The sequence below is a fragment of the Ylistrum balloti genome, unplaced genomic scaffold, assembly GCF_031769215.1.
Source record: "Ylistrum balloti isolate Yb309-2 unplaced genomic scaffold, AGI_CSIRO_Ybal_v1 Utg369664, whole genome shotgun sequence".
Classification (NCBI taxonomy): Eukaryota; Metazoa; Mollusca; class Bivalvia; order Pectinida; family Pectinidae; genus Ylistrum; species Ylistrum balloti.
In genome coordinates, this window is record NW_026781913.1 from 547066 (window position 1) to 561679 (window position 14614).

Sequence of the window (14614 nt, forward strand, 5' to 3'; positions counted from 1 at the left end):
CAATTAACATTAATTGTAAGTATTTTCTCTATTCGCTTGTACTAGTATTTCGGGAAGGTGAACACCAACTCGTTTGATATTCAAAACAACAAAATTACAAATTACAAGGCATCTCAGATTTAAGGTCGGGAATATTCATTCAGAAGTCGTGTACAATACATGGAACCATAATTTGATGTTTTTCCTGTGATTAATTTTTCCCAAATCGCCAAATTCAAGTTGATTGACATTGACAAATCGTTATATTATATGATTGGCTCCTATCCTATAACCATGTGACGGGGAGTGGTATAAGTCTGCATCCACTTTACTTTAACTCCCTCTCTTAGCGACATTCATCTTCTTACGCTGACCTCTTAATGTGTGGCTTAGTATTATTTCAATTACTTCTAATTCTGGTGAATAACATTAATATTCAGGAGAAAAGTCAAGATAACACATAAAACTTCCGGTGGTTTACCATTGGAAGAACATTCGATGTTCGTAGTTTTACCCTTCGCCAAGGTTATATATATAGAGTATGTACAACAACATTTTAACTCATTGTTTTGTTGTTTTAAGTTTCTTCTCATTAGCAGTTTTTACAGTAATCTCAGCTATATTATGTTTTATTCCGATGTAATGATGTAGATGTGCTCGTCAGTTCCCTTAATGTAATGCATTAGAAGTAACGCACGTGCTTTTGTTTTTCAGTTCCATGTAACCAACTTGACTAATGTAATACATGATCGCTGTGAGTGGAATACCAACTTATCACTAAGTTAACGTTTAATGAAAACATTTTGTTTTTAAATTGGGTGTCTGATTTTGATGTGTAAATATTTCAGGGTAAGTGTCATTAAAAAATGAAAAACGCCACAGGGCCCGTAATGGTAACATCTGATGGTGATACCGGAAAATCGTCTGAAGCAGAACCTGAGCAAGCTAAAGTCGACCTGTACGCTCTCACGGACATACCGGACGATGATATCAAATGGAGAGGTATATTGTTTTATAGCGTGACGAGAACTTATGACTTATATATATTTACATAGGCCATATTTAGTACCTACGTACATAGCATGACCTCTCACAATATTTGACCTCAACTGATACCTACCCTCGTCACTGGACACCAAATATCCATGTCATCCTATTTAATGGAAAGAAACTTAATGATATCAAGTTTTTAGATAATGAAAATGTGTCATTGAAAGCAAACTGTTGTATTTTTAATGGTTACCTGTATGTCTTACCCTACTCCCGACTCAGATTCAGTCACCTATATATATATGTATGTATGTATGTATGTATGTATGTATGTATGTATGTACATTTGTTTTTCTTTTTCCTTTTTATTTTAAAATCATACTTACACACATAATATATTTAACTAGTCATCAACAACTTACTATTAAAATTCCTATTCAATTCCATGCCTCCAAGTTTTATTCAGAAAATGAACTCGCAAAGGTGGATGGTGTAGCAATGTGGATATGTATCTCTTTGTATATGATCTTTTCAGCTCATCTATAAAACAAAGTTTATCGCTATGTAACATCATATTAACATGCACCCTTTGTGATTCAGACCTGTCAGATCGACAACGGGTAAAATGGGTCATAACGGCAATCCCGAAACCAGTACTTCTCATCGGACTTCTGTACCTCTTTATCTGCTCACTGGATGCGCTAAGTGCTGCCTTCCAATTGCTGGGAGGTAAGTACATAATTACATAAAGTATAATTCCAGTTTAATTTCTAATATCATAGAGGATAACATATGAAATAAAAATATGCAATCGTCAAAACTTGAAATGTCATAAATAAATACGAATGCAATAAATATTTACATTTGAATTGTATCTTTTATGATTTATCGTGAGATTTATCTTCAAAACGGCGTGACTGAAAAAGAAATATTGTGATTTATATTCATTAGATTTACGTGATATTTAACTAGAAACAGTAAAGATTTTCCGTACAAACTATCGTTATAGACAAATATGCATTTTCTTAACCGAAAATATCTGAAAAGTCAATGAATAGATTTATACGTCACCAACAGTCATCAATTAAACTTTTAGCTTGTGCTTTATTGAATTGTGTTTACCAAACTGAAGGAATCGTTTGCCTAGTATATATGTGTCATTGGTCCTCTACAGGGAAGGCTGCCGGGGAAGCACTGTCCAATAATGAGGTACTTCAAAACCCTGTGGCGGGCCTCATGATTGGTGTCCTGGTGACCGTCCTTGTCCAGAGCTCTTCCACCTCCACATCTATTGTCGTGTCCATGGTATCCGCTGAAAGTATGTCATCACCATTTTTAGTCGTACAATAAATAATGTTCATCAAGAATATATATACCTTTTTATATTGTTACAATTATTTACATTGTTTTATTAGTTAAAGATATGGTATGAGCTATTTAAATATTTTAAAGAGATGATGTAGTATTTAAATAACATTGTGGAAAGGAAGCAAGAGGTAGGGCGAGTGCTTAAGAATAATACTATATCATTTGCGTTTAAAAAAAAAAGATGAAAAAGAAAAGAAGAAGAAGAAGAAAACAAGGACTACATAGCTGTTATGCCTTTTTACATTATTTGCCTTTACTTTGTAATTTGTTTGGAAAGATTGCTAATAAGCTGTTTATGTTTTGTACAATGCACGATGTACATGTATGTTTCTATATATGCAGTTCTGCAAGTAAAGCCAGCCATACCGATCATAATGGGAGCCAACATTGGCACGACAGTGACAAATACTATTGTTGCGCTTGGACAAACTGCCGATCGGAACCAGTTTCGGAGAGCATTCGCAGCAGCTACTGTTCACGACATGTTCAATTGGTTGTGCGTTTTTGTATTACTTCCGCTTGAGGTCATATCCGGGTATCTGTTTGAAATATCAAATGCAATTATACAGACATTACCAAGCACTGAAAACAATGGCACCGGGGACAACCCACAGTTCCTGAAAGCTCTCACCAAACCTCTAACAAGCAAGATTGTATCAGTAAGTATTACCACGTGAGGAGGAACCATATTCCAGCTATGCAAAATATTAATTGGATTTCAAAATCATTACAATACCATTATGAGTTTTACATTTGCCGCTCTCATAAAAAGACAAAAGGCATCGGCGAGTTGATAATAACTTGCAGCTTATAATAATAATATAAAGTTATCAAACCGTAACTTTCCGGATTAACCTGTATAGTTTCACTGCTTGTGTACGGCAATGCAATGTACTTGTACTAATTTAACTACGCCTAAGTGGAGAATAAAGTTTTAAATGATAGGACAAATCTTATTTCGCTTAAGCGGATGTAGGATACAACTTCTTTGCATCATCTGTAGTACATGTGTAATTCTAGTTGTCATAGATTATTGTAAGAGATATTTTATTTGTGCTCTATCTGAATTTGTTTTATATGTTGAAATACAAATAGAACGGTATAGATACAAAAGGGAAATTGAACAAAAATATGACAAGAAAGTATTGTTTGATTCAGGACATGCTAATTGTTTTGTTTTTTATTTTAATTTTAATTCTTGCTGTATGGTGTCTACAGTGGTTTGTGTGAGAATTAGAAAGAGTGGACAAGATATTCTGTTTCTGGTTTAATATATCTTACTAGCAATATTTTATATTTCAGTAAGAAAGACAGTAATAATCATAAAGTCCCATATGAATCACTTGTTTAAATATTATTCTAGTTGGACAGCAGTGCTATAAAAAGAATTGCCAAGGGAGAGGGCGCGGCTAATCTAAGTATAATTAAAAAAGGTTAGTAACAATTAAAACCGCTGAAATGTAATGCACTGAGCTACCCACTACGTATTAGAAACATAACGATTTTTACTGTTGATAAATTCCCCTGCAAGATTTAAACTGAAACAATACAGCCATTACATTTAATTATATGTAAAATCTCAATGATAAAACTTAATTTTACCTCCTCATGGCAGTACTATTTCAGTTTAAAGATGAGTATTGAGAATTATCAATTAATAGTCGCAATTATTTGTATAAATTGCAAACCATGCCTGTAATATGAATAAATCTTTTCTGAAAACACGTTTTGCGTACAGAAAACTTTAACCGGAACATTTATTTAGAGAAATGTTCTTTAAATAAAATTTTCTTTTATAAGAGAAACTCTTTCATATTAAGAACATAAACTAAAATGATCTATTTAGATTGTACATTTCCTGAACATACTTATCGGATAACTGTAAACCCGTTGTTTTCTATAGGGGATCACCTGTTCTCGGACACCACGTGGAGTGACGCCGCCGTGGGTGCGCTGCTTTTGGCAGCATCATTACTTGTCCTTTGTACGTGCCTTGTCCTCATTGTAAAGTTACTCCATGCCATCTTGAAGGGAAAGATAGCACGACTCATCCGTAAACTCTTTAATGCTGAATTTGACGGTTGTATGGCATTCTTGTCAGGCCTGGTAGCCATTATCGTAGGAGCAGGTCTAACCATCCTTGTACAAAGCAGCTCTATCTTCACGTCGGCGATCACACCTCTGGTCGGTGTCGGCGTCATCCACATCGACCGGATGTACCCACTGACCCTTGGGGCGAACATCGGCACGACGGGGACCAGTATTCTAGCAGCTCTGGCATCCTCTGGAAACTTCTACGAATCCTTTAAATTGGCGCTATGTCATCTATTCTTCAATCTAACAGGAGTTTTTCTGTTTTACGTTATTTATCCCCTTCGAAAGCTGCCTATCAATGCCGCCAAATACATGGGCAACGTGATAGCCGAGTACCGCTGGTTCGCAATTGCATATTTGATCCTTCTTTATTTTCTGCTTCCAGGTCTCATCTTTGCCATTTCGCTAGCTGGACCGGAATATCTAATGGCATTCGGTATCCCTGCTCTTGTTCTTATTGTATTGATAACCGTTATTAATGTTCTTCAGAGTAAGCTACCGAAAGTCTTGCCTTCAAAACTACGGACATGGAACTTTCTGCCCGAGTGGCTACGTTCCCTCGCCCCTTACGATAGGTTCGTTGTTCGTGTTGGGAAAATGTTTGTGTGTAAATGTGGAAACAGTAACATTGAAGATAATAAAGACAGTCTACCCGAGGAACAATCCACCAACAGCTATTATCTCAATGTAGATTCATTTCAAAATAAGGCCTTTAGACCTGATGAGATTAAAGGAATACAGATAACGTCCGACACCAAACTTTGAATAAATATGTCATAGTTAGAAGATGTACTTACCGTCCAAAGAAATCCTTGTTGTTAATGTAAATTGTAAATAGTGTACAATATAATAATCGATGTCTGTTTCACTTCTAATATGTACCTGACTTAGTTAATAAACCAAGCAAAATTTCCTTCATCAATTTTACTTTTTAGACCTTTTTGTTGTAGGTTTAATGCCCTCAATACATATTGGTGTGTGTGTTGAAATGAAGCTTGAATCCTAGAACATCACAGTAAGAAAAAAACTGATGTTCTCTACTAAATCATGCCTTTCACAACCAATCTATATAAGGTACACTTTAATACCAAAATTTGATTCAAACTATATATAACATACATGTAGCACTTTCGTCCTTCTAGTCCTCGTCGATAGGTAGGTAGGTAGGGACCTCAAGATCTGCAATCTAGGAGACTAGCTACGAAAATTCAAAATGGGCAGAATAAGTGATAAATGTATATGGGGAGGTGCGTCAACCCTATACATTTATTTGATATATTTTGTAAGGTTAGGAGGGGCTTTTTCTTCAGAGGACACATGAAGAAGGTATGGCACAATAACTCTTACAACACAGTTATCGGAATAAATGATAAAGAAGGTATCAAGTTCAGACAACATATTTCATACCTAAAACATTGTAAATATTGAATATGAGATTTCATCGGGCTCACTATAGTAATTTAAATTAATAGCTCGTTTACAACTTTCGTCAATAAGACTTCATTTAGGTAGTGGTATTGTATCCTCCATACCCCAGAGGGTACGATGTATTTACTCTTGGAACATGTGTTATTGTGGTAGAGTTTAATATGTATGCGCTCAATCGCTCTTTTTACCCCTGGAAAATGTGTTGTTGTTGTTGTAGAATTTGTTTAATATGTATGCTATTGGAAAGAAAGCTTGAATGGATTTCCATGCGTATGACCAATGCCTTTATTGAGGTGCTTGTCCATTTTATAGTTGAGAAGGGAAGAAACTTGCAACCGTCATTCATTTCATGCAATCGTGATAGATTATGATCAAATTCATTCTGTCCCATCAATCGTGTTACAAGGTTATAATGGTTCGTACGTAACAGTACAAATTGACCCTGTTCCAATTTTTAGAAAGTATAATTTGGAATGATTGTCAATGCGATAGCGGAGTAATTTTACGTATAAACATTCAATGACATTTGAAACCCCAATGTTGTAACACCGTTTATAAACATGATGTTTTTTAATTGTATATAAGTAGTCGTAGTTTGTTTTTGATTGTGTTCAGAAGTTACAACGAGAATATTGCTATGAATCAATACACGTGTAAATGATATGAAAAACGCAATGCACGTGCGAATATTTTATGTGGCACTTTTGTTTTTGCCAGAAGTTGGAAATGAAAATTTTTAACGAAGCATTTGATATTATGTTTTCAGATACAATTTTACGAAGTGAAAATTTCTGTTAAGTTTGTATATGACGCGTCAGATTCCTGACAGAGTTTATTGATTGTGTAAAGCATTTCATATCAAATTGTTGTCTAACGAAACGTGTTACTACTAAACCTCGTTGCTAGGGACCATTTCAAGCCCTGCGAAGTCAATTACACTTAATTGTAGTACTAAAAGAGAGTATGAAATTGATATATCATTGATAAGAATAGTTTATGCCCATTTGTAATAATGTCCTACAAGTTCATTTGTACCGTAACTGTATGTCTATGTGTATATATGTATGTAATGTATCTATCATATAAAAGTCAATTCTTTTAAATATGTATTGCTTTTTAAAGTTTTACTTTGGTGAAATATATGATGAAATAACTTTATAGTTCTTGTCAATTATGTACTATAATTTGTGATAACGGTGATGACATTAGGTTGTAAATGTTTTATCCTGGTGCAGGTGTTGAATTATATACTACTGTAATTGTATACATGACAATGAAATAAACGATGTTATAAAATAAATCCCTATGTTATCTGTACATGTTTTTATTCTACCCTAGATACAGGTATGTGAATATCAATACAGTAGCTAGCCAGAAAGTGATTTGTATGACAAGTAATCCTGGAAGTTCTCATACCTTCTATATCACAATGTACCTACATATGTCCTCGATTACTGTTACTTTATTATTTTTTAATTAGATATTTGTCCTTTATGCTATCTTTCTATTATCTCTTCTCGTTTTCCCTTTTCTTATCCCCCCCAAAATTATTGTTTTATTCAGTAATAAAACAAATATATATAATATGTACTTGATTTTCAAGAAGCATCAATATTGTTCAGCACATAATTTGTTTTATTCATGCTGGTGAAATTATGTTACTGTAAACAGTTAATGTATCAGATTTTGTTCGAGTAGTACCATCGTCAGTCAATATGTATTATTAATACAACAATATATAATGAAACAAAGTAATCATTCTTTCTAACCTGGTCATGCTTTCAGCGATTTGTAGGTCTTATTGTATGAAGACAGTGTCGTATTTTCGGCAATATCATAGAAACTCGTTTGGTGATAAATGAACAAAACTGGTCGGATCAGGTCGAACCCTATTCATGTTTAGATGTTGTTTTGTCCTCTTTCTTTTCCCCCTTTTTTTATTTTTTAAGATCCACCCAAAATAATTACCTGTTATTGGGATTACGAGAGAAGTGACATTGACTACATAGACACAATAGGTATGACTTAGTGTTGACATTTTAACTTCCTGAGCAGGTCATTGTGTGAGTGGCGGAGTGCAGGTCTCTGTGATAAGACAGGTCGTTATATTAAGTACAGTTCTTCTTTTGCCTGACCTTCCTTATCGATCGACAATTCGACAGTAAGTATCTCTTAATGGAATTTATCTGTTTATAAAATCTTAGTTGAGAGGGATTGAATGACAAATGAATGATTATTACAGTTTCAAATACACATGAAAAAATATTATATGAAGGGATATGCATTGTACGCTGGAATTGGTAACAACACATAATTGCATTATCAAATCGAGTATGGTAATCCCCACCACCCTTTTTTCAGTGTTAAATTGTACTCTCCCAGCAACACAGCAATTGGTGTTTACCTGTACATTTAATGAAGAGTATGGCGACATTTTTCAGTCACCATTATGATCTCATTGACAAATCTTATATTTTCGAGTGCAAAATTAAGTTAGACATGTTCGATGACCGTTGGCATGCCAGATGGTTTCTTTGTATATGTATCACTTGGATGTGTCTCGTCCATCATTTGGAGAACGTCACATCACTTTTATTGACTAAGGTTTTCTTATGGTCTCCGTGCTAAAGCAGAGCATACTTATCCTTGTGGTATACCTGGTTTTATTCAAGGGTATCCTTGTTATCGTTTATTTTACATCATGATTATGTACATGCATGCTAGTATTCTTTGGTTTATATGAGATATGAAAATGAAAGATATACTACTAAACTTTACACTAGACTAAATTCGCTTTACAATAGGTCAGGGAACTGATTTCTCTTTCTGAATGTTGGCATGAGATGTGTTAGTTCATTTCATTTCAGAATATTTTATCGATATAAATAATCATTATGATTAGACAGCAGGCTAAAGCCTATATATGTCTTCTTCAATGACAACATGATGGGTTAGTTGGTTGGTTACCAGTTTACTGTCACGTTTACTTTTCCTATTTCTAGGCGTTGTCTAACCGACGAAAGTCAGTGTTCTGGAGACGTATGTTTCTTAAATACGCGAGGATGTATTAACAAGAACAAGACACAATCTTTTACAAAAGAAGAATAATCTTAAAATTAACGACAATAAAAACACGTAGCACCACATCAGATTTACATGTGGTACTGTCTGGAGGAAAAGACGCTTATCATTCTGTAACACTTATTCTCCTAGTACATTTTCAGTGATCACTGTTATGATACTTGATTTGTCCTTCTTTACCCCTGATTTATCGATTTTGAGATTACATTATGTTAATCACGATAAACTTGTGGTATGTCTAGTAAGTTTTGTATTTATCACTGACACATAAATCGGCATGTTTTCTATAGACGTAACAAATTGTAATCTCCCCAAACCTACATAGACAATGGTAGTCTGCAAACAACAATTCCAATTATCTACAAAAATAAAATATCTATGTAATTTTAAGTTCAGTTTGGTTGAAACATTGACTAATATTGTATTCATACTCGCATAATCATCATACCTGATAAAATCAGTTTCCACATAAAACTGTATTAAAGTAAAATTTTGAATGATAATCCTGTCATCTTTCTAACCACTCTGACCAGATTTATTCTAGATTAAGTTTATAACTGTCTATCAGAAACAGGGACTTTCAAACTAATACATACAGTAAACGTATAACTGTCTATCAGAAACAGGGACTTTCAAACTAATACATACAGTAAACGTATAACTGTCTATCAGAAACAGGGACATATAACTGTCTATCAGAAACAAGGACATATAACTGTCTATCAGAAACAAGGACTTTCAAACCAATACATACAGTAAACATATAACTGTCTATCAGAAACAGGGACTTTCAAACTAATACATACAGTATACATTTAACTGTCTATCAGAAATAAGGACTTTCAAACTAATACATACAGTAAACATATAACTGTCTATCAGAAACAAGGACTTTCAAACTAATACATACAGTATACATATAACTGTCTATCAGAAACAAGGACTTTCAAACTAATACATACAGTATACATATAACTGTCTATCAGAAACAAGGACTTTCAAACTAATACATGCAGAAACATATAACTGTCTATAAAAAACAGGGACATTTAACTGTCTATCAGAAACAGGGACTTTCAAACTAATACATGCAGAAACATATAACTGTCTATCAGAAACAAGGACATATAACTGTCTATCAGAAACAAGGACTTTCAAACCAATACATGCAGTAAACATATAACTGTCTATCAGAAACAAGGACTTTCAAACTAATACATACAGTCTATCAGAAACAAGGACTTTCAAACTAATACATACAGTATACATATAACTGTCTATCAGAAACAAGGACTTTCAAACCAATACATACAGTAAACATATAACTGTCTATCAGAAACAGGGACTTTCAAACTAATACATACAGTAAACATATAACTGTCTATCAGAAACAAGGACTTTCAAACTAATACATACAGTAAACATATAACTGTCTATCAGAAACAAGGACTTTCAAACTAATACATACAGTACTACATATAACTGTCTATCAGAAAGAAAAGGACTTTCAAACATACTGTCTATACATCAGAAACAGGACTTTCAAACATACATACAGTAAACATATAACTGTCTATCAGAAAAACATACAGTATACATTTAACTGTCTATCAGAAATAAGGACTTTCAAACTAATACATACAGTATACATATAACTGTCTATCAGAAACAGGGACTTTCAAACTAATACATACAGTAAACATATAACTGTCTATCAGAAACAAGGACTTTCAAACTAATACATACAGTAAACGTATAACTGTCTATCAGAAACAGGGACTTTCAAACTAATACATACAGTAAACATATAACTGTCTATCAGAAACAGCGACTTTCAAACTAATACATACAGTATACATATAACTGTCTATCAGAAACAAGGACTTTCAAACCAATACATACAGTAAACATATAACTGTCTATCAGAAACAGGGTCTATCAGAAACAGGGACTTTCAAACTAATACATGCAGAAACATATAACTGTCTATCAGAAACAAGGACATATAACTGTCTATCAGAAACAAGGACTTTCAAACCAATACATACAGTAAACATATAACTGTCTATCAGAAACAGGGACTTTCAAACTAATACATACAGTATACATATAACTGTCTATCAGAAACAAGGACTTTCAAACTAATACATGCAGAAACATATAACTGTCTATCAGAAACAAGGACATATAACTGTCTATCAGAAACAGGGACTTTCAAACTAATACATGCAGAAACATATAACTGTCTATCAGAAACATAAGTATACATATAACTGTCTATAGGACAATACATACAGTAAACATATAACTGTCTATCAGAAACAGGGACTTTCAAACTAATACATACAGTATACATCTAACTGTCTATCAGAAATAAGGACTTTCAAACTAATACATACAGTAAACATATAACTGTCTATCAGAAACAAGGACTTTCAAACTAATACATACAGTATACATATAACTGTCTATCAGAAACAAGGACTTTCAAACTAATACATGCAGAAACATATAACTGTCTATCAGAAACAGGGACTTTCAAACTAATACATACAGTATACATTTAACTGTCTATCAGAAACAAGGACTTTCAAACTAATACATACAGTATACATTTAACTGTCTATCAGAAACAAGGACTTTCAAACTAATACATACAGTATACATATAACTGTCTATCAGAAACAAGGACATATAACTGTCTATCAGAAACAGGGACTTTCAAACTAATACATACAGTAAACATATAACTGTCTATCAGAAACAGGGACTTTCAAACTAATACATACAGTATACGTATAACTGTCTATCAGAAACAGGGACTTTCAAACTAATACATACAGTAAACATATAACTGTCTATCAGAAACAAGGACTTTCAAACTAATACATACAGTAAACATATCACTGTCTATCAGAAACAAGGACATATAACTGTTTATCAGAAACAGGGACTTTCAAACTAATACATAGAAGATATTAATTTATCCTGTCTTAAGATATGTAAAATAACTATAAAAGTTCACAATATCGTTGTATCTATACCTTAAAATTTCCCTTATTCCAGGAAAACTTTTAAATTTTGAGCAATTTAGACCGAGATACGAACTTTATAGCCCGTTTAGGTCTTTCCGCTTGATAAAATCTGTGTAACTTTCTTTCTATTCGTGTACATATTTATGTTCAACAACGGCTTCTTTGGATAAATGTTTAATTGTTGACAAATAATGCACTACAGTATAAGAAATTTGTCAGCTTTATCATGTATGGTACAACAATGATATCAAATATGCAATATAAAAAATCTACAACAAAGAGAAAAATCGCATCTGTACATGCCAAAATACTTATGTGAAAGTCAATATGCAAGATCATTGTGTTTCAGAGGGTTGTATACAAGTAATTAACTATCTATGTTTTCGCCGCAGGAGGTTGATTTGGGTTTAGATAAAGTATTGCTTAAGATTATTTTTACGATTGAAATGTTGTACGTTTATGAATTATTTCTTTTTGCAGTACCATCCAAAAACATGATGATCCTTCCACTGGCAGCAATAAGTATTCTGATAAAGCTCAGTGTGGCAGTTAATCCTTGTACAAATAACACACATTCTGATGGGTGTAGTATTCCCGGCGATCTCCCTTTCTTTTACAAGGAAACATTCACACCCAACTGTAACCAACACGACATCTGTTATTACTGTGTAAGTATTCCTGGTTATCTCCCTTCCTTTTACAAGGAAACATTCACACCCGTCTGTAACCAACATGACATCTGTTATTACTGTGTAAGTATTCCTGGTTATCTCCCTTCCTTTTACAAGGAAACATTCACACCCGACTGGTACCAACGCGACATCTGTTATTACTGTGTAAGTATTCCTGGTTATCTCCCTTCCTTTTACAAGGAAACATTCACACCCGTCTGTAACCAACATGACATCTGTTATTACTGTGTAAGTATTCCTGGTTATCTCCCTTCCTTTTTACAAGGAAACATTCACACCCGACTGGTACCAACACGACATCTGTTATTACTGTGTAAGTATTCCTGGTTATCTCCCTTTCTTCTACAAGGAAACATTCACACCCGTCTGTAACCAACATGACATCTGTTATTACTGTGTAAGTATTCCTGGTTATCTCCCTTTCTTCTACAAGGAAACATTCACACCCGACTGTAACCAACATGACATCTGTTATTACTGTGTAAGTATTCCTGGTTATCTCCCTTTCTTCTACAAGGAAACATTCACACCCGACTGTAACCAACATGACATCTGTTATTACTGTGTAAGTATTCCTGGTTATCTCCCTTTCTTCTACAAGGAAACATTCACACCCGACTGTAACCAACACGACATCTGTTATTACTGTGTAAGTATTCCAGGTTATCTCCCTTTCTTCTACAAGGAAACATTCTTCTTTGACCGTCCCCACATGTCCTTCTATTTTTCTTGATTGTGTTTGCACTTGGTTTCATCGCCAGGTACATATAGTGTTACCCTTGTCTAACATTCTGTTATAATTCCATTCCCATTGATTTTTACTCTTAATTATCCCCGCTTTCACCGAAACGAAGGATATTAATTTGAGTTTCACCACCCGTCCGTCAGTTCGTCTTTCACACTTTTGTTTCCGTGTTCTAACTTCCCCAAATATCATCAATTTGGGTGAAACTTGGTCAGCAGATGCATCTTGGGGTCATTAAGACTGAGTTTGACTGTCAATGTCATCTGTCAATAATTATGCATACTAATGAGGTATCCTTTGATTTCATTGGTCGGTTCATTTCCGTGCTCTAATTTCCCTAAATATCATCCGATTTAGATGAAACTTGGTCAGCAGATGCATATTACAGCACATAAGACATTATAGTTACTAGTATGTAAGTTTTCTTCAATTAGTTCACTTTATTGGTTAATATTTGGTATGTCCAATAAAACATCTACTCTCTATAATCCTTTACATCTTTCTTTGGCTTTATCGCAATACACCATAGCTCAAGAGAATATACCATTCTACAAAGCATTATGACATGTTTACTCCTAACCTCTAAAATATTTACTAACAATATGTTTGGAAAGCGAGGGGATATAAATTTCATGAATTTGCTTGTTTGATACAGATATATAACTGTACACTGGTACGTAGCTGTACCTGTATCATACGTCTGGACAATTAATAGGATCTTTACTTGTAACCACAGTCCAATCATTAATGAAACTCCATGACTGCAGAAATTATGGTTGCTAAAATATTCATTAATATATTTGAACGTTTTATTTTTCTCAGAAACAGAATATCACGAGTAATTGTTCAGTTCTATTGTATATAGGCATTACACTACGGGTTGGGCCGGCACGACTGTGATGATCTATTTCTGAAGAATATGGAGGCTTCATGCAATCATTTGGACCAGAAACGCTTTCTGTTTGGAAGTGACACTAACACTCACCACACCCACCCTGCATGTATGACTGCAGCCTTTGTCTACTATGAGGCAGTGTATTTTGGCGCGGAGAGTCACTTCGAGCAAGCATCGCCATCCTGGTGTGGTGAGAGTTGGGTCCGGCAATGTTTACCATAGCTATACACTATACCATCTATCACAAATGTGTTCATATTAATGCAATAAAACAATATTTTTCATGTCTACAATATGGATTTTGATA

At 34.1% G+C, this 14614-nt stretch overlaps 2 protein-coding genes across 2 annotated transcripts; both read left to right on the forward strand.

The window, feature by feature from the left end:
• The first annotated feature begins 869 nt into the window (after window positions 1-869).
• LOC132559977 (sodium-dependent phosphate transport protein 2B-like) lies at window positions 870-5196 on the forward strand. Its single transcript, XM_060224626.1, has 6 exons — window positions 870-981; window positions 1570-1698; window positions 2144-2287; window positions 2680-2996; window positions 3701-3770; window positions 4241-5196. The coding sequence occupies exons 1-6, from the start codon at window positions 870-872 to the stop codon at window positions 5194-5196; spliced, it is 1728 nt and encodes a 575-aa protein (XP_060080609.1).
• Window positions 5197-12472: 7276 nt separating this feature from the next.
• On the forward strand, window positions 12473-14529 carry LOC132559628 (conodipine-P1-like). Its single transcript, XM_060224263.1, has 2 exons — window positions 12473-12643; window positions 14278-14529. The coding sequence occupies exons 1-2, from the start codon at window positions 12473-12475 to the stop codon at window positions 14527-14529; spliced, it is 423 nt and encodes a 140-aa protein (XP_060080246.1).
• Window positions 14530-14614: the final 85 nt, after the last annotated feature.